The sequence below is a fragment of the Syngnathoides biaculeatus genome, chromosome 13 (genome assembly GCF_019802595.1).
Source record: "Syngnathoides biaculeatus isolate LvHL_M chromosome 13, ASM1980259v1, whole genome shotgun sequence".
Lineage (NCBI taxonomy): Eukaryota > Metazoa > Chordata > Actinopteri > Syngnathiformes > Syngnathidae > Syngnathoides > Syngnathoides biaculeatus.
The window spans coordinates 28,457,499-28,478,578 of NC_084652.1; the positions used below are offsets into that span (position 1 = coordinate 28,457,499).

Sequence of the window (21,080 nt, forward strand, 5' to 3'; positions counted from 1 at the left end):
GCAACGGTGGCTGCTTTTTCTTCTCGACTATCTGTGTCGCCTTCAAGGACAGCCTGAAGTCATTGGTTGCCTCACGAAAGGGCAGAACGACTCCTTCCCGACCCAGCCCTTTTTCTCCCGTGCTCGGTTTGTGTTTCCTTGAATTGCTTTGGCTCAAATGTGACTTTGCGACATCCGCGTTGACGCCAATCGGGGCGTAATCCCCCACCCGCCCCCGCCCGTTCCGCTCCTTGTCCGGCGGCTTTGTTCGGCGCAGATTTACTGGAGTTAGCATCGGTTGCTAGGCTTAGCTGCGCGGGCCCTCGGCTTTGTTGTCTTAGCGCGCCCATTAGCTTAAAGGTCATTAGCTTTAAACGCAAAGTCGGCACTTTTGACTCACAAGCCGCTTTCAAGTGCTTTGCAATTCTTCCTTTTAGTTGTTGTTGGGGTTTTTTTTCTTTTTTTTTTTTTAAATTTGTTTCATTTTAATTCATTTCCAAGAGCAGCTTTGTCACTTTTTCTTTCATTTAGTGCTGATTAGTTTGATTTATTTTTGTAATACATGATACTTTTTCATAGAGGCAATTTCTTCAGTGCAAGATTAAAAAAAAAAAAAACAGTTGTGCCCAAGGAAAGTGTAGCTTCATTTAAAGCTTTTATTTTGTGGGAAAAAAATGTCACTTTATTTTTCATTTCATTCTTTCATCTTCATTAATAATGTAATAACTTTGGTGACAACTTATCTTTTTGGTTCAGCACTTTCCATCGGAAAATGAGAAAAAGTGAATACGTATATTTATTTTTACATGAATATCGACAGGAAGTAGGCAGCACGTCCGCCTGACAGTCCAGTGGTTCCGAGTTTGAATCTGGGAGGGAGGGGCCTCCCGTGTGAAAATTTGGGGTGTTTTTTTTTCCCCTGGCACGTTTCCCAAAAACTTTCAGCCAACAAAGTGACGACCAATCTCACGTCTGATCACGTGTGCCCCAACGTTGACTGGACCGTAAACCTACAGAATTGAATTTTTTCGTTTGTTTTACGTCCCAAAGCGCAACACGCTAGCGTTGTATGGCAACCCGACAAACAGCTAAAGGTCGCCGCAGTGCGACCGTTCGACACCGAGAGGCACCTCACTTTGGAGTCCGGTCTTTAAGACGCTGTCACGACTTACCAAAAAAAAACACGTGCAAAGTTTTGCTAGCCTCGAGGTTTTAGCGTCGCTTTTGTCAGAACGTCGTGACAACCAAAATGCAAAAGCGTCGCATAGCGTTCCCGACCTGCCCGTAGTCGCTGGTGAAGACGACGACGCCGCCCGAGCAGGAGGAGACGGTGCTGGGAAGGTTCTGGTCATCTTCGCGCAGCCAAACGCGCTCGCCCTGCACAACAACAACAAAAAGAAAAACAAGACGGTTGAGAGACAACACGTAAAGCCCGATTCATACGACTGCTGCGAAACCAGACAGCTCCTCCCGGAATCCTCCGGGATTCCGCTCCCCAACGGATCCCGGAGGCTGAGGAGCGGATGGAAGACGTGCAGAGGCTTCCAAAACTCCGGGCGGGCGAATCTCGCCTTTCCGCCGACGGGCTTTTTAACCACCTCGGTGATCACAACCTCAGAGATGGGAGAGAACCCAGACTTTGCTTCCCCAATGGGAAGGCGTGGCGGTGGTGGAATGGAGGAAATCTTCATCCATCCCTCGTCGAGGTCTGCGCTGCACTTTCCTGACGCACGGGATGGTGGATCAGAATTTCCTCGAAGCCGTCTGGAAGTCTTTCTCCGTGGCCTGACTTTTTGCTTCAGCGACCACCAAAGTGGTTTTCCGTTTGGCCAGCCGGTACCCATCAACTCCCTCAGGGGTCGGTCCCACGAGTCATAAGGACTTGATAAAATTGTGGTGTCCCCCAAGGGTCAATCTTGGGCCCCGAGAAGTTCATTTGCCATTCATCTACAGGAAACTACCTTGAGCAAACTATGTCAAGGGAATCTTCGGAATTGTCAGCACGAGAGTGCAGTTGCCCCCCTCGCCGCGTTGTAAATGTAGATTGGATTGGACACAGGAAGTGAAGCGCATTCCTGGGAAAAGATGCATCTTTTCGGGGGGGAGTGGGCTACTCTGGCCTTCCAGTGGCACACTTTCTACATCCCTACTCTGTTGTTTGCAGCGTGTGACCCCCCCCCCCCCCCCGTCCCCTCCAGCAGCAGCGACACATTTTCTCATTGGGCTTTCTTCTCTCGTAATCTGCAAACTCACGCCAACACCCCTGGGACCCCCCCGATATGGATAACTGACACCCCTACCCACCCACTACCAGAGTCAAACATCCCCCAAATCCTTTTGTGAACATTTCTTGGGGCATTCATCAGTTTGATCATTCCAATTTATTTCTCACAATGTTTTATTTTTCCAAGCAGCTTTCGTTGTCGTGAGCGCGTCGCAGTCAGTGTTGACGACTTGGCGGATTTTCGCCGTTTTTCCAACCGCTGGAGCGACTACTCCCCCCCCCCCAAAAAAAAAAAAAAGCCGCGAGCGACTTTAATTCCCGTCAAGACTGATTTTTACATTTATTTGTTGTTTGTCAAGAAAGGAAAGAAGTCCACTGGAAGGAAATGAGAGAGATTTCCAAAGACAATTTACGAAAAAAGTCAATCAAACATTCTCAACTTTTTTATACACGGGAAACGCAGCATATTGTGTTCAAAAAAAAGAGGAATAAAAACAGAGTAAACGCTTTACGCATGTACGCATACCACTCGAGCTGCGACTAATGCGGATTTTAAAAATGGCTTACTCTTAATTCTTTTTTCATTAACTGATGAATCAGATTTTAAAAAAATTATTCCATTCCTTTATAAAAAAAAAAAAAAACAGGACAAGATATGAAATTGACAGAGTTGAAAATGCACAAACATAAATTCATTATGTTTCCCTTTCTGGTTTGGTGGATAAAATTGCGGAGGAAATTGTTGTTACAACTCTCATATCATGAAATCAGAGAATATTTACAGTGGGCAGGCTGAAAGTGGGAGAAGTTGGACAATTCAACAAGTTGATGCAAGTGAATGTGAATTAAAATTTGTTTCATATCAAGAGATATGAAACAAATAAATGTCCCAAGAGCGATGAAAAAAACAAAAGAGGAACTGTCATTTGATTTTTCTACAGGCAAAAGAAAAAAAATCTGAAGACAAAAATCCAATTTTCGTAATCGTGGAACTTTAAAATGAACCCAAAATGACATCGTAAGATGGCAGACAAACTTTTCCTTCCTTCCCAACAACACAGAAAAAAAAGAAAGAAAGGCTTGAACCAACTTTCTTGCAAACTCGGCGTGACTGACACACGGACGTGCCCGACTCCACTTGAATGGTTGCGCGTGACGCGTGTGTATATTTAGCATTCGCACGCTAAAGCTAAAACCTCATCCATTTTTGCATTTTCCCGCTCGTCAGCGCTTTTCTCGCGCGGAAAGTCGACCTAGTTTGACTTTTGACCGCGGAGTCGGTTCTGGAACCGCCGCCGAGTCTCCGACCGAAATAAAAAGCGACTGCAAAGAGCTGGCGTCACTCAATGGGGGAGTAAAAATAGACAAAACTCCTCAGCGTCATCAGGACTCTTTTCTGCATGTAAAAACGTGAAATACCGTTCGCGGCTGCAATCGCAGACGACTGCAAAGGATTGTGGGGAGTTGGAATGCGTGACAACTGAAAAGCAGAGCAAGAGAGCAACATTTGCGCTGCCGCTCTGGAATCTTTTTCCAATCGCTCAAGCTCTCGGCTCGACGATTTGATCCTGTATCCTACCCTACTTCGATCAAAGGATTGCGTCGATTCTGCTTCCTGTTTGGACTGCACGGGCTGAGAAAGAAAACAGACACACGCACGCACGCACGCACAAGAAAAGACGGCTCGAAAAAAAAAAACTGAGGACCGGTAGGACAAGCTGAGAAGCGCAGCGAGGACCACGAGGGCGCTTCTCGTTCCGGTTCAAAATGGCCGCGTTGACAGCGGCATCCAAAACCCCGCGCGACCGCAGTCGGCGGCCTCCGGAACCGCGCGCGACCGCAGTCGGCGGCCTCCGGAACCGCGCGCGACCGCAGTCGGCGGCCTCCGGAACCGCGCGCGACCGCAGTCAGCGGCCTCCGGAACCGCGCGCGACCGCAGTCGGCGGCCTCCGGAACCGCGCGCGACCGCAGTCGGCGGCCTCCGGAACCGCGCGCGACCGCAGTCGGCGGCCTCCGGAACCGCGCGCGACCGCAGTCGGCGGCCTCCGGAACCGCGCGCAACTGCAATACCCGCACGCTCCCGGCGTTTGAGGCCGTCGCCCTTCCGGTGGCCTGCGAGGCTCTTGGGAAAAACGTTTTGGGTGTCACCCGACCGCTCAGCCGAACTTTGAACCCTGCCGCGTTAATAATTGCTGCAAGCGAAGCAGCTGTTGGGCTTGTAAATACCGAAGCGTGACTTGTCGATTATTCATGGAGGCGAACTCGCTGGAGCGCATAAAAAGGTCCGGCGGCTTCTTCAAATGCGATGGGTTTGAATCTGGGAAGTCGGTCCGTCCCTCCGTCCGTTGCTACGCCACTTTTGTTTCAGTCTGGCAACAACTCGGACCGGTTAGTCAATTTCAACTCCTGCAGGCGTCCGGCCGACGTGCACGCCTTCCACTAACGACCCGATTTTCCTCATCGTCGTCATTGTTGTGTGCCGACGCGCAGCTGCCGCGTCCCCCGACAGGAAGCGTTTTGTCCGCCGCTCGTCATCTGACGTGTGAGAACTTCAAAGTCGATTTCCCGCAGCGCCGCCGCCGTCGTCAAAAGCGTTTTTCTTCCCAGCCGTCTCGGAACGCGCGTCGCCTCGTATCATCGCGTCGACGACGGGCGCCGCCGCCGCTTCGCCGTTCCCGTTCGGCCGTCACATTATTGGTGGGTTTGATGATTAACATTTTACGCCCGCGTTTAATGAGCCCATCACTTGTGTGTGTTGTGTGTGTGTGTGTGTGTGCACGTCTGCGGTTAATGAAAAAAAGACATCCCTTTCTGATTTCAAAGAGGACAAATCAGTGCAGTCCAAACGAACTGATTATCATTCAGTTTGAGTTTGCAACCGCAGTCAAAAAACTGCCCAAAACGGTGATTGTTTTCGGAAAGGAGAAAACTGATGTTCGCAAACGTCTTATTTGGATGAAAGACAAAGATACTCCTCCTCGGTCTCCTTCATGACGCCTGTCAGAAATTGACTGTCGGGAGGCGGAAATTCCGCCAATTTGAAGGCTCTGCGCCCGTTTCATCCATGATCAAAATAGCGGCATCGTCGCACCGCCCGCTGCTACTCATGTCAAGTCAAGTGCTGCACGTTACGCACATAAAAGCTAGCGTGCTAATAGATGCGAAGGCAAGTTTGATTCCTACGCAAACAAAGATTGGCTTTCTTTGGCTTCTTTTTCTGCCCCTTGCAGGAGGACAAATGCAGGACAAAGTCCAGCGCAGACCCGAAGGGTCAATAAACGCAAATTCACTTTTCCGCCCAGTTGGACCACTTCCTCGGTGGGGTTTTTTTTTTTTTTTTTTTTTTTAGCCAGAAGGCAGCCATGTTGGATAGCAGGCTGGAAATCTTAACCCCGTCATCCCTAAAACTAAACCTTTGCTGACGGCTGCCAGGCAGCCTTTCTTCCGAACGCTAACGCTTTCCTCCGTGCCTCGTCGTAATCCTAACCCCGATCCAAATCCGAAAACCGAGTCTCAGCTCACCCTAATCTTAACGATAAACTTCATCCGAAACCCGAACCCTACCAAGACAACCCCCAAGATAATATCTACCGATAACGTTAATCCAAACCATAACCAATTAACTTCATCCGCAAGACTGTCTTGAGCCCCGCCGACTCGGTCATAGCTAACGCTAACCCGTCACAACACAACCCAAAAAACCCTGCAGATACCTAAGCCATCATAACTCCAAACTCTACCTACCATTTTATAGGATTGCTCCACAGTGCCGATCAGTTTTACTGGCCGAGTACGCGTCGTCGTTACAATTCAAGCAGACTCCGCATGACCGTCGCTAACGCTACGACAAGACTTGAAACAATCTGCCGTTTGTCGTCGTCGTTCGGGGGAAAAAGAGCCTGATTATCTTTGTGTGTGTAGCAGGCCTTAGCTAAAGCCAAACATTAGCCCTGCCACAGCGGACCCACCTTAACTCCAAGCCCCTAATCCTAACCTTGTCGACCCCTAACGTGAAAAACGTGATTTGTGTGGAGACGTTTGGATCTTTTGCAATCCGTCTGATGCTCGCTGGGCAATTTCCTTGTTGTAACACGCAAACATCAACAACATCTAACAAAAGCATTTTGTCGGTCATTCGCACTAACTGGAATGTTAGCCGGGGTGGGGGCCTAAGGGGGCGGGGGCACGTCGAGGGCCTTGTGTGGCCTGAAAGAGGATCATCAGCCTTTCTGGAATTTTTACTTTTTCATTTGAGCTCAAGCACTTCTCCCCCCCCCCCCCCCCCCCACCCTCAGGCAGCGCTCTTATTAACACGTTGTCAACGCTGTTAGCTTAGCATCGGCTGCTACTTGTCCTCTCTTCAAATACTTTTGTTTGAGGAAAGACGAGTTAAGCTCCACGTGAAGGGACGTTTGAGTAACGAGATACTTGTACAAGTGCGATTCTTTTAGCCTGTTAGCTTGACATCAGCCGCCGCGTTGTGTCGCTTCACAAAGACGACTGGCGGCCTGTGAATTGACATTTGATTTAAAACATTCACTCCTTACATGCTGTTAACGTAGCGTAGCATCTGTACTTATAACCACAATTGTCGGAGCAAAGACGGCTTAAGCGACCTGAAGAGACATTTCTTTAAAAAGGTAATATTTAGCTTAGCTTAGCTTAGCGTTTGCCGATACACGTCAGGACACTCTAACGCTGTTAGCTCCTGTTGGCCTCAGCCTACTGCATTGTAGCTTCCGGTCACGACTGGACTGCGACCAAAACGGACTCGAGTAAGTTCGCTGCGCTAACGAGCTTGAAAAGGAACCGCTGACCTAGTTTCTCCGGCTGTCTTTCAACCGCGTGTGCGCGGCGAGGCCTGGCAGTGGTGCCGGTTCCGCCGCGTGCTGTCCAGCTGTGCGTGTTGGACTTTTTGGAAAGAGGAAAGTAGCTCCAACTAACTGGAATTGTTCTGCACCGCAACGGCGCAAATGCAACGTTGATGAAACGCGAGCTCCATGGTGGATGTTCAAAACGGAAGGAAAACCTTCGCCTTCGGAAGAACAAAGAAAAAGACAAACGGTGGCAGCGGCGATTCCTTTGTTCGCGTTAGTTGAACGACACTTTCCGAACCGGTAACACCTTCTTCCGTAGTTTCACAAAGGATCTTTTCTTGACATATTCAAACTGCTGCGAACCCGTTCAGAGAAGTTTGGCAATTAGCTTCCGCATTCCCCAAATTCCCTGATTTTCATGACTCCACACTTTCCTTGTCAACACATCCACGTTGCTTATCCTCACGAGGGTCGCGGGGAGCGCTGTCTGGAGCCTATCCGGGCTGACGACGGGCAGGAGGCGGGGCACACCCTGAACCGGTCGCGGGCCAATGGCGGACAAACAGTCGCACTCACAATCACACTGACGGGGCAATTTTGAGGGTTAACAATTCATGTTGCAGGGTTTTGGAATGCGGGAGTGGCCACCCGGAGAAAAGCCGCGCAGGCACGGGGAGAACATGCGAACTTCATACAGGCGGGGGCGGGACTATGATATTTTTCACCTGCTTCAGACCATCCACACCTCAAACCTTTTCAGCACATGATAGGGTAGCGCATATTCTGATCAGCAGTCCCCCAAATAATTTGACATTCTCCATATTTCAAATCTGACACGTTGCGCGTTATTCCACAACATTCTTCAGCATTCGCGCGCAATTTTGACACAAAGTTTGTCCTCTCGTTTGGAGCGTGAAATTGTGAGCATCTTACCAAAAGTAAGTAAAATCAAATCAGAGGCCACAGAGCAGAAGAACCATTTGAGTCTAGAAAAAATGAAATCCCAAACGTGGCTCTCCACCAAGTTCACTTTGGTGAACTCGCACCGGCCGGTTCCTTTCCACCATTTAGGTGGCGAAAACACAGGCTAGCTTGCTAAGCTAACGGCAGGCGACCAAATTTATAGAGAACTAAATAAAGCGACGAGAAAGCGATTCAAGATGGAGGCCGGAAGCCATCATAGATTGCACACGAATATTGCATTTGACACCCCCCCCCCCCCCAAAAAAAAGCGGCGGCCTTCCTTTTTTGGCTCCGTCAAGCTGGGGAAAAAGACTTTGTGTCCGCTCGGGAAGGCCAACAACACGCACGGGCAGCTTAATTGACACTCGTGGGCATTTGTTTTGCTTTGCTTTGGGCTCTGGAGCTGTTTTGTGTCGTCTTCCGGGAAGTTGCGACCGGGCTGGCGTTCAATCTGATGGGGCGCCCGCTCCACTCGCTCGCGGTCTGCTTTTGTGCTTCGGCTTCGGCATTAACAGTAACGACACGACCTTCGGCCGCACTTCGATGTCGCGCTTCATAAAGTCAACAGAAAAACATCAAATTCCCACTTTGCAGCCCGAGCAGGGAAAGGAAAGAAAACCGTCGGCAGCAAAAGGGGAAGCGGACGGGAAGTTGCGGACGACGCCACGTCGGCCGGCTGGAGCGGCGCATCGGTGATCCGTTAACGTTTTTGGCCTCAGCCTCGCAATTCTTAGGTTCGAATCCCGGTCGGAAGATGGAGGACCCCGCCTCCTGCCCCAAGTAGCCGGGACGGGCTCCGGCGCTCTCAATGACCCTTGTGAGGATTGTGTGTGGATTCACGACCACACTCGTGTGCATGTTTTGGAGTTTTTGTGATTAGAAATGTCGGGAGCAAAACTTGCTGCATGTCATTTCAATATCACTTGAAATAAAGCAATCGCAGAAACGGACATCAAAACATCTTTTCAATGCTTTCAGTGACTTTGCTTCCTCTCTAAAATCGGAAATCTGCTCTTCTATCTTTGGCCCAAAGCGGGCAGGTCCTGTGTCGTCCCCCCCCCCCCCCCCCAACCAGGATCACGCACACACCTGAGGGCAGCCTCCGCTCCGCTCCGATTGGTCCCGGGAGGACGCTGAACACGCCCCTCCCCCCTCTGCACATTTTCAAATATCCACAAAACGTGCAAACACGCCGACGGTGGCGCCGTTGCAGCTGTTTTTTCACTCAAGAAGAAGGAGAAATGTTTGCTCGCGCCAGATGAGGCAAATTCCTGCCGCGTTGCAAACAAATTGTCGTCGGTGAGTTTGTCGCGGACACCCAAGATGAAAATTGCTGCTTCACGCTTTGGCGTCGCTTCTCAGATTCGTCCACAGCCCGACGAGCGCTTTGGAGTCCATCTGGTCTCAATCTAGTGCTAAAGCTAGCTAGTCCCGACCAGCAGTGCACGCCCGAGGCGAGCCCTTAAAGCTTTTGTTCCAGCGCAAAACATGAAATTCATTTCTGAAAACCAGCCGTCGCGAGTCCTCCAGCTCGGTTCTGAACCTTCAGTTCGGGTTTCAAACCAGTCATAAACCTTCGGGTTCTGAAGCGACCACTAAAGGTTAAATGAAGTCGTAAACCTTTGGTTCAGTTCTGGAGCGAGTAGTAAAGCTCAACGTGAAATAATTAGTCCACTTCAAAAGTGAGTCATAAAACGGGAAGTTCATTTCAAACCTTGAGGGAGACGGTTTTTTTTTTTCTCTTGTTACGCGCAACAAGTACTGTAACGTAGATTTTGTTTTTGACGGGCCACCAGGGTTTCCCTCCCTTCCCATTTTTTCCCTTTTCTTTTTTAAATAATAATAAAAATGTGTGCAAGTTGCAGTTCCCCCAGTGAGTCTGGCGCCCCCCCCCCCCCCAACCCCGCCTGGCCTCTTTGTTTCCACGACGATTAGCCAAGCAGGCGGCTGAAATCTGAGACGGCGCTGGAGCGTTTTTTCCTCCAAACATTTTTTTTTTTGTGTGTGTTCCTCCTCCTCTCCCCGCCGCTCTCGTGACGCCGGCCAGGGAAAGCAGACCGAAGTTTCGCCCGTCGGGCCGGCGGCCGTTACGCCTCGGGACAAAAACCGGTCGGGTCGGGTCGCTCGGTGAGAGTCGAGGACGGTCGTCACAAAATAAATATTGAACGACAAGATTTGGGATGCAAGACTTTTGAAGTCAATCTCGTTTGACTCAGATTTCGTTCTTTGAGGTGGTTTGACGGTGCCCCCCCCCCCTCCCCCCCCACCGCTAATTGATTCCTGTTAATATTGCATTGGAAAAAAGAAAAACAAAAGCAAAAAAAAAAAAAAAGAAAGAATTCCCCCTCAGTGAGGACAAAGTGACGAGAACCATGATGGGGATTGGTACCGCCGCCTCCAGTAAAAAGAGCCCCCAAAAAAAAAAAAAAAAAAAATCACACAAATTGAACAAATTGTGCGCATTCAGCGGTCGAGTGCGCCCGCAAGTCCGACTTTGGCGTCGGCGTCACGCTGAACTGGACCAAAAGACGACAAACGACGTCATTGGCCGACCGGTTTGCAGCTGAACGTCTACAAGCTTGCAAAAAAAAAAAAAAAAAAACCCAACAACTTTTTGTTTTTATGTCTGCGTTTTGTTGTTGTTCTCGCGAAAACTTGAAGAACCACAACATGACGCTGTTGTTGGGAAATATCAAATTACAAGTTGCTGGAAGACAAATAATTTTGCTGATCTGTGTTCATGTGCGGGTTATTATATGTTAGCATACTTGCTTCTGTTGAACTAAAGAATAGTGAAGCGGTGGCACAGCTGCAGAGCGTCGCTCTCACAGTTCTGAGGTCCTGGGTTCATTCCAAGCCCTCCCTTGGTGGAGTTTGCATGTTCTCCCCGTGCCTGCGTGGCTTTTCTCCGGGTGGGCACGCCGCTTTCCTCTCACGCAACATTCGTTGGACACTCGAAATCGCCCCCAGCTGTCTGTCTCTATGTGCCCTGCGATTGGCTGGCGACCAGTTCAGACGGTCCCTTGGCTCCTGACAGCTTGACAGCTGGGTTAGCGCGTCCACAACCCTTGTGAGGATAAGTGGCTAACAAACTGGATGGACGAATTTGAGGGATGAGCCACAAATTGAGAGCGTGAAGCAAGCACGCCAGGCGTCTTTTTTGTTTGTTTTTGAGTGTGCTGCCATCCAGTCCAGTCTCGTTATGCGCCCTGTTCCTTCCCGCCTGGCGACCTTTCGCGAGGACAACACAGAAGCAAGAGAAGCGAATGCGCCGGCCGGTCGCCGTTACCTCTCTGAAGTTGGCCATGTTTGTCTTCAGACCAGGGGAAGGGGACTGGTCGCTCGCGCGTCAATCATTCCGCGTCGCGCGTGTCGATGTCCATCCGGGTTCCGAAGTCGGCTGCACTTTTGGCTTCGGGCCTTCCGTGCCGTGCGCGCGCACAAGACGACGCTCGGAACTTTGCGAACTTTGGACCGGCGGACAAAAAAAGGCGAGCACGAGGCCCGCCCCCGTCCGCCCCCGCCCGCCTGCTCCTCCCCCTCGCGGTCTTCCTCCTGCCCCGCCCGCAAACGCCCCCTGGTGTCTTTTCCTCGTTCCCCTCCAATCCAAACGCTTTCCTAAACATTTGAGAGTGCAAAAACAGGAGCGAAAAAGAAAGACCCCCCCCTCCTCCTCCTCCTCCTCCTCCCCCCCCCAAAAAAAAAAAAAATATGTTGCCTTTTCTACGCAGATTATGTCGAGCCTTGGGGATTCGTTTCCAGTTCGGCATGAATTGGACCGCTTCAACTCATAACTGACATTCTCTTTTCATATCCCTTTACAGAAAAAACAAACAAACAGGACAGCCATCCATCGGATTAGTTGAGCTGCTTATCCTCACGAGAGTCACGGGAGTGCCGCAGGGCATCCCGGCCATCTTCAATACCCTGAACCGGTCGCTAGCCAATCGCAGGGCGCATGGCAACAGTCGTAATAATAATAATACGGCAGTCATAAATCACTCCAAAGGGGCAACGTCGTCTTTTTTGGGGATGTGGGAGGAACCTGAACAGTGGGGGCGCGGGTCAGAACCGGGAGGCAGACGCTCTAACCGCACGGAGGCCAAAGGAAGCGACGCAACCTGTCCGGGAGACAACCGGGAGACCAGTCACTCATTGGAGGCGCGGCCTCAACTTCATAACACGCGGCAGGTGTACAAGGTGGGACCGATCCACTAACGGACACAGAAATGTCATCTCAGGAGAAGCTTCTTCAACTTTGCCACCTTGCCCAAAGGACGTGAGATCATAAAAGGGTCCGACGAGGGTCCATTTGGCGTGGACCCTCATTGGTGCCGAATCCCGTGAAGGCAAAACAGGAAGCGGCAGAGACAAACATTTCCCGTTTGGACTTCTACCGATGGAAGATAACCACGTCTCGTCCCGCCCGCCGGAAGGATCGGAGACCGGAGGCGGACCGCGCGAGTCGGACTCCACTCGGACTCCACCGGGTGCCGCCGGGTTCGCTTGACGTTTTACGACTTCAGTTTGATTTGATGCGTTTCGGCTCAAATGCTGAAAAGCAGAATATGACAAACGATCAAATACAAGAGAAAGGATGACAACTGACTTGTGCGTCCGCCGGCCAAGCTTTTTAAGGTTCTGGAGAGTAAGCCCTGCGACAAAGCAGGTTCTACTGGAGAGCGCTGACCTCCACCGAGGCCCAACAATCCGCCGTCTGGATCTCGTGGCCGCGATGCAAGCGGACTGTCGAAACGCATCAGCCGATCTGAATCTTTTATTCACATTTCCGCAAACTGAAAAACATCCTTGTCCTTGTCATTTGCGTACTCCGACCCCCCCCCCACCCCACCCCCACCCCATAAACTTCTCAAAACTGCAAACAACCTCGTGGATTTGTTCTTAGAGGTGAAAAAAAAAAACTTGTGCACGCCCATCGACTAACATTTACATTTGATGACCCTCTTGTGTCACCTTCGGGCACACGTTGACAACAGGAGACAAAAATGCAGGAAAAATGGCGACTAGCGAAGCCATTTCCTGTGCTCAAGAAAAACTTTGTCAAGGATTCCAATTCCAATCTCCGCTGGGGGCAAGTCGACTTGAGTTTATGCCCTTTTTTTTCTTTTTATTCGGGGAGGAAAAAAATCAGAACAAAGCAAAAAAAAAAAATAAAAATCAATGCTTCCATCTAGTGTACTTACGCAGGAATTACATTATCCCCCCCCCCCCCCAAAAAAAGACCAGTGTGCGCGGAGTGAACAACAGGGGGCGTGCTGGTGCGAGTAAAAAAGATCTCAAATACTGTGTATACACAACTGGAATTCTACTTTCAATAAGGAAACTTTAGTACTAACTAGTATTGCTTACTTGGTCACTGCGAGTAATTCAGGTGAAAAGTGCTTTTTTGAAACGGACAATGAGGGAATCCATATTCATAGATAGATCAGTATCGGTATCAGCACAGGGGTGTGTCGACTTTTCATAGCCACTCCAGCTCAACAATGAAATATCTGACAAGTTTCCAGGAAAGGAGTTGAAAATGGCATTAGTTTACGTCTTTTGAATCACGTGCAACCAAATCATCCATCCATTCCTTTGTCGCAGCGGCTTATCCTCACAAGGGGAGGGCCGGAGCCTATCCCAGCCGTCAACGGGCAGGAGGCGGGGTGCACCCTGAACCGGTCGCCAGCTAATTGCAGGGCACATCGAGACAGACAACAGTCAATTTACAATCTCCAATGAATGGATGGATGTGGGAGGAAAGCGACGACCCGGAGAAAAGCCACGCAGACGCGGGGAGAACATACGCAGGCGGGGCCGGGATCCAACCCGCGACCTCTGAACTGCGAGGCCAACGCTTTCAAGATGATTCACCGTGCCGCCAGCCATAGTTCTGCGAGTCAAACATGAAAGCAGTCGTTGTAAAATAATAAAAAAGTCAATCAAACGGAAATGCTCATCTTACGACCGAGCACTGCAGTCAGTGCAAAGTCAGCACTTTGTGAATTCAAATAAATGAAAGCACAAGAAAAGCATAGTTTTTTTTTCTCCTCTCATTCGGTTCGACAGATGCACGAGCGACGACGCCGAGCCGAGCCGAGCCGAGCCGAGCCGGGGCGCGCGCGCGCACGCAGGCTCTCGTGCACGCGCAGCCCGAGGATCGCGCGCCGAGCCGAGCGCGTCACGCACAAGCACGCACGCAGCAGACTGAAGAGCAGCCAGCGGCCCCGCGCGCAAGTTCCGTGTACAAGGTAAGCCGAGCCGCCGTCCCGGTGTCGGATGATGGAGGCCGAACCGAGTCCGCCGCGCATTTGCACATTTGGCTTTTGGGCTTCGCGCACGACAGACAAAAGATGCGCGCGGCCGAGGCCGTCAGAAAGAAAGAAACGGAAAAATGAAAGAAGGGAGGACAAAAAAAAATCATCACGACTTTCAAGAGAACAAACAACCCGTTGCGCGTCAAAACTGTTTTTCATCTTTCGTTCTCATTTGCTTGGTCGATGTGCACGAGCGAGAGGGGGGAAAAAGGGGCGTGTGCCGCGTGCTGGCGGAGGGCGGGACACGCACGCGCCTGTCACCATTTTAAATACACTCATATACAATACATCTGCATATTATATCCATAGAGAAGAGAGGAAAGACCCGAGCCTCCAATTGAATTCCCTCGGAGTGGGTGGTTCCGAACGCATGCGTCCTCGAATCCACAATCACGACCAAAAAAACAATACATGAAATGCTGATTTATGATATGATCGTCCGCCTTTGCCGATGTCGGAGGCGGCTTGTCGTTTGGCGCAACGCGCACGCGCTCGCGCGGACGCCAACTTTGATGGGGTCTGGAGAGCGCTCCTTTGTTTGCTGATGCGCATGCGCAGTGTGCGCAGGGTGTGGATGGGAGAGATGCCACCTTGCCTCTTGGGGGGGGGGGGGGGACGGGGGACGGGGGACGGGGGACGGGGAGGGGGGGGCGCGCCGGGTACGTGTTACTCGAGGGAGACGCGCGTACACGCGGACGAGGTCCTTTTGTGAATGCGGGCGCGTGCGAAGGAAGGAAGGAAGGACGCAGGACAGAGGAAATAAGGAAGAAAGGGAAGAAGAAGGAAGGAAGGAAGGAAGGACGCAGGACAGAGGAAATAAGGAAGAAAGAAGGAAGGAAGGAAGGAAGGAAGGAGGAAGGAAGGAAGGACGCAGGACAGAGGAAATAAGGAAGAAAGAAGGAAGGAAGGAGGAAGGAAGGAGGAAGGAAGGACGCAGGACAGAGGAAATAAGGAAGAAGAAAGGGAAGAAGGAAGGAAGGAAGGAAGGACGCAGGACAGAGGAAATAAGGAAGAAAGAAGGAAGAAGGAGGAAGGAAGGAAGGAAGGACGCAGGACAGAGGAAATAAGGAAGAAAGGAGGACAGGTAGGAAGTAAGGTAGGAAGGAAGGAAGGAAGGACGCAGGACAGAGGAAATAAGGAAGAAAGGGAAGAAAGAAGGAAGGAAGGAAGGAAGGAAGGAAGGAAGGAAGGACGCAGGACAGAGGAAATAAGGAAGAAAGGGAAGAAAGAAGGAAGGAAGGAAGGAAGGACGGAAGGACGCAGGACAGAGGAAATAAGGAAGAAAGAAGGAAGGAAGGAGGAAGGACGCAGGACAGAGGAAATAAGGAAGAAAGAAGGAAGGAAGGAAGGAAGAAGGAAGGAAGGAAGGAAGGAAGGAAGGACGCAGGACAGAGGAAATAAGGAAGAAAGGAGGACAGGTAGGAAGTAAGGTAGGAAGGAAGGAAGGAAGGATGCAGGACAGAGGAAATAAGGAAGAAAGAAGGAAGGAAGGAAGGAAGGAAGGAAGGACGCAGGACAGAGGAAATAAGGAAGAAAGGGAGAAGGAAGGAAGGAAGGAAGGAGGAAGGAAGAAAGAAGGAAGGACGCAGGACAGAGGAAATAAGGAAGGAAGGAGGAAGGAAGGAAGGAAGGAAGGACGCAGGACAGAGGAAATAAGGAAGAAAGGAAGGAAGGAAAGAAGGAAGGAAGGAAGGAAGGACGCAGGACAGAGGAAATAAGGAAGAAAGAAGGAAGGAAGGAAGGAAGAAAGGAAGGAAGGACGCAGGACAGAGGAAATAAGGAAGAAAGAAGGAAGGAAGGAAGGATGCAGGACAGAGGAAATAAGGAAGAAAGGGAAGAAAGAAGGAAGGAAGGAGGGAAGGAAGGACGCAGGACAGAGGAAATAAGGAAGAAAGAAAAGAAGAAGGAAGGAAGGAAGGAAGGAAGGAGGACGCAGGACAGAGGAAAAAAGGAAGAAAGAAGGAAGGAAGGAAGGAAAGGAAGGACGCAGGACAGAGGAAATAAGGAAGAAAGAAGGAAGGAAGGAAGGATGCAGGACAGAGGAAATAAGGAAGAAATGGAAGAATGAAGGAAGGAAAGGAAGGAAGGAAGAACATGACGCAGGACAGAGGAAATAAGGAAGAAGTAGAAGGGAAAGGAAGTAGGAAAGGAAGGACCATGACAGAGTAAATAGGAAGAAAGAAGGAAGGAGAAAGGAAGGAAATGAAGGAAATTAAGGAAAATAAGTAAGGAAGGTAAAGTGAAGGAAAGAAGGACACAGGACAGAGGAAATAAGAATAAAGAAAGGAAGAAGAAAGGAAGGAAGGACCTAGGACATATTAAATAGGTAGAAAATGAAAAGTAAGGAAGGAAAGGAAGGATAAAATGGAGTAAAGGAAGTAAGAAAGAAATTACTCCAGTGACAGAGGAAATAATTAAGAAGGGAAAGAAGAAAGTAAGTAATGAAGGAAAACGAAAGGAAGGAAGGGTACGATTAACTCAGTACATATTAAATAATGAAGAAAAGAGTAATTAAAAGTAATTATTTAAAAATTACTTCATGACAGAGGAAATAAGGAAGAAAAGAATGGATTAAAGGAATGAATTAATTGAAGTAGTAATACCGCATTACATATGAAATATAATAAATATATTAATTAATTACTTACTCAGTACATCTTAAAATATAAGAAGAAGTAAATTATACAAATTAAGGATTCATTAACAAGATTAATAATAAATTAATTAATTACGCCATTACATTCTTTAAATAGTAACTAAAGAATTAATTAATTAATTAAAGATTAAAATTAATTACTTACTTCACCTTCCTCATTACATATTAAATAATTAATAAATAATTAATTAATTAATTAATTAAATTAATTAATAAATTTAATAATTACTCGATTACATATTAAATAATAATAAATTTAATAAAAATATAAATTAATTAATTAATTAATTAATATTTTACTTAATTACTCATTACATATTAATAAATTATAAATTTAAATACTTAATTAAATTAAGTAAATAATTAATTAATTAATTACTCATTACATATTAAATAATTAATAAATAATTAATTAATTAATTAATTACTCATTACATATTAATAAGAATAATATTGATTAATTAAATAATTAATTAAGTACCTTCATTCACTACCTATATAATCATTAATAAATTTAATAATTAATAATTAATTAATTACTCATTACCTATTACAAATCACATTACTAAATAATTAATTAATAATACTTAATTAATACATTATTTTACTCTTACATATTATAATTAATAAATAATTAATTAATTAATCAATTAATAATTAACTCATACCATATTAAAATCAATTAATACATTAATTACATTTAGTAATTACTTTATTAATTAAAATTAATTAATTATTCAGTACATATTAAATAATTAATAAATAATTAATTAAATTAATTAATTAATTACTCATTACATAATTAATAATTAATAAATTTAATAACATAATTAATTAATTATTAATTAATTACTCATTACATATTAAATAATTAATAAATTTAATAATTAATTAATTAAATTAATTAATTATTACTCCATTGACATATAAAATAATTAATAAATTTAATAAATAATTAATTAATTAAATTCTTTAATTACACATTACCATATTAATATTATAAATAATTAATTATAAATTAATTACTATTCATTACATTATTATTAATAATATAATTAATAAATTTTCGATAATTTTAATTAAATAATTAATTAAAAAATTAATTAATTATTAATTACTCATATTACATATTAAATAATTAATAAATAATTAATTAATTAATATTAATTATTACTCATTTTACATATTTTAAATCATTATAAAAATAAAATTAATTAAAAATAATTAATTAATTACCTCATTACAATTAAATAATTAAATAAATGTAATAATTATAAGTAATAATACTCAATTACATTTAAATAATTAATGAAATGAAGTAATTAATTAAATTAAAAAAAAAATTAATATTAATTAATTAAAAATAATTATATTCATTAAATAGTAAATAATTAATAAATTATTTTAATTAATTACTCTCATTACAATTAGAATATTAATAAATTATTACAGTTATGAATTAATGTTATTAAAATTAAAGTAAATAATTAATGCATTACATATTAAATATAGTTATACATAATTTAATTAATTAATTACTTCATTACATATTAAATAATTAAATAAATTTTAATAAATAATTAATTAAAAAAATTAATTAATTAATATTTACTTAATTACTCAGTACAGAGGAAATAGAGGAATAAATTGAATAAATGAATTAATTAATTAATTATGTTACTTAATTACTCTATACATATTAAAATAATTACATAAAAATCAATTAATTAATTATTTAATTACTCTTACATATTAAATAATTATAATAATTAATTAATTAAAATTAATTAAATTAAGTAAATTAAATTACTCTAATTACTATTAAATATGAATAATTATACATTTTTTTTATTAATTATTTATTAATTAATTAAATTAATTCAATTACATATTAATTAATTAATAAAATAAAATTAATAATTAATAATTAAATCATTAATTACTCAGGTTTTGTACTATTAAATAATTAATAAAAATAAATTAATTATAAATTAATTAATTAACTTCATTACATATTAAATAATTAAAGAAGATTAATAAATTTAATAAATAATTAATTAATAGTTAATTAATTACTCAATTACATATTAAATAATTAATTAATTAATTAAAAATATTAATTAATTAATTAATTAATTACTCATTTTACATATTAAATAATTAATACATATTAATTAAAATTAATTAATTAATTAATTAATTACTCATTAACATATTAAATAATTAATAAATAATACTAAATTAAAATAATTAAAATTAATTAATTAAATAATGATTAACTCAATTACATATTAAATAATTAATAAATACTTAATTAAATTAATTAAATTTACTCATTTACATTATTACTCCATTACTAAAGAATTAATTAAAATTAATAAATTACCCTCATTACATCTAATAATTAATAAATAATTAATTAAAATTAATTAATTAATTAAGGAAGTAATGAAATTACTCATTACATATTAAATAATTAATAAATTATTACATTTAGTAATAATTTATTAATTACTTAATTACTTATTCATTCCACCTATTAAATAATTAATAAATCAATTAATTAATTAAATAATAAATTAATTAATTACTCATTACCACTATTGAAATATTAATAATTAGAAAGATGAAGGTAAAGGAGGGAATTAATTATTCATTACATATTAAATAATTAATAAATTTAATAATTAAATTAAAAATTAATTGAATTATTAAGAAATTAAATTAATTACTCATGAACAGATTAAATAATTAATAAATAATTAATTAATATTATAATTACTATTACATATAAAATAATAATATAATAATTAATTAAATTATATTAAAATACTCATTACATATTAAATAATTAATTAAAAGTAATAAAATTAATTATTAATTAATTAATTAAATACTCATTTACCATATAAAATAATTAATAATAAATAAATTAATTAATTAATTTAATTTTAGCATTACATATTCAAATAATTAATTAATTAATAAATTAATTAATTAATTAATTAATTAATTAATAATTAATTATTTCAGTTACACATAACCATATTAATAATTATAAATAATTAATTAATTTAATTAAATTAAATGACTCATTCATATTAATAAATTGAATAAATTATTACATTCTTATTAATGTAATTTATTATTAAATTAAATTAATTAATTTTTATTCATTACATATTAAAATAATTTATAAAAATAAAATTAGATTAAATTACTTACTTTTAAAATTTTAACTCATTACAATATTAAATAATAATAAAATTTAAATAAAAAAACAACGAAAAAAAATAAGAATTTTTGTTAAGTAATTAATTTAATTAATTACTCATTACATATTAAATACTAATAATTTAATACTTAAATTAATTAATTAATTAAATTACTCATTGAACATATTAAATAATTAATAAATAAAATATTAATTTAAATTACTAATTTTACTCATTAACATATGAAATAATTAATAATAAATTAGAATTAATTAATAATTAATTACTCATTTACAATATTAAATAATTAATAAATAATAATTAATTAATTAATAATAAATTAAAATTACTCAGACATATTAAATATTATAAATTAAAATGATTACACTTTATTAATTATAATTAATTAATAAATTACTGCATTACATATTAAAATATAATTAATAAATAATTAAAGTTAAGTTATTACTCATTTACATAGTAAAATAATTAATAATTATCAGTTAGTAATTAATTATTAAGTTAATTAATAAGCATTATTCATTACATCTTAAATAATAAATTATAAATAATTAATTAATTAATTAAATTAATTAATTAATTATTACTTCATTAACAATATATTAAATAATTAATAAATGAATACTTAATTAATTAAATTATTTAAGAATGTACCTCATTACAATATTAAATAATAATAAATTTAATAATAATTAATTAATTAATTAATTAATTAATAATTAATTATTATTACTCATTACTAGGAAATAATTAATAAATTATTAATAATAATTAAAATTACTTTCCCCCCAAAAAATTTACCATATTAAATGAATTAATAAATTTCATAATTAAAAATTAAATTAATTAATTATTAATTACTCATTACATATTAATAATTAAATA

At 41.9% G+C, this 21,080-nt stretch overlaps 2 protein-coding genes across 3 annotated transcripts in view; one reads left to right on the forward strand and one right to left on the reverse strand.

Moving 5' to 3' along the window:
• The window catches only part of myo10 (myosin X), a 40,234-nt gene extending 28,767 nt beyond the window's left edge, over positions 1-11,467 (reverse strand). For both annotated transcript variants that reach the window (XR_009797923.1, XM_061840453.1), the window contains exons 1-2: positions 11,273-11,467; positions 1,258-1,356 (exon numbers count right to left, since the gene is read on the reverse strand). Coding sequence is in view for 1 of the 2 variants with exons in the window: in XM_061840453.1 (XP_061696437.1) it covers positions 1,258-1,356; positions 11,273-11,290 (117 nt within the window). In the remaining variant the exon portion in view is untranslated. The remainder of the gene's footprint in view (positions 1-1,257; positions 1,357-11,272) is intronic.
• Positions 11,468-14,152: 2,685 nt separating this feature from the next.
• Positions 14,153-21,080, forward strand: part of basp1 (brain abundant, membrane attached signal protein 1) — a 14,948-nt gene continuing 8,020 nt past the window's right edge. Inside the window, exon 1 of the mRNA XM_061838732.1 lies at positions 14,153-14,237. The gene's annotated coding sequence lies outside the window, so the exon portion shown is untranslated. The remainder of the gene's footprint in view (positions 14,238-21,080) is intronic.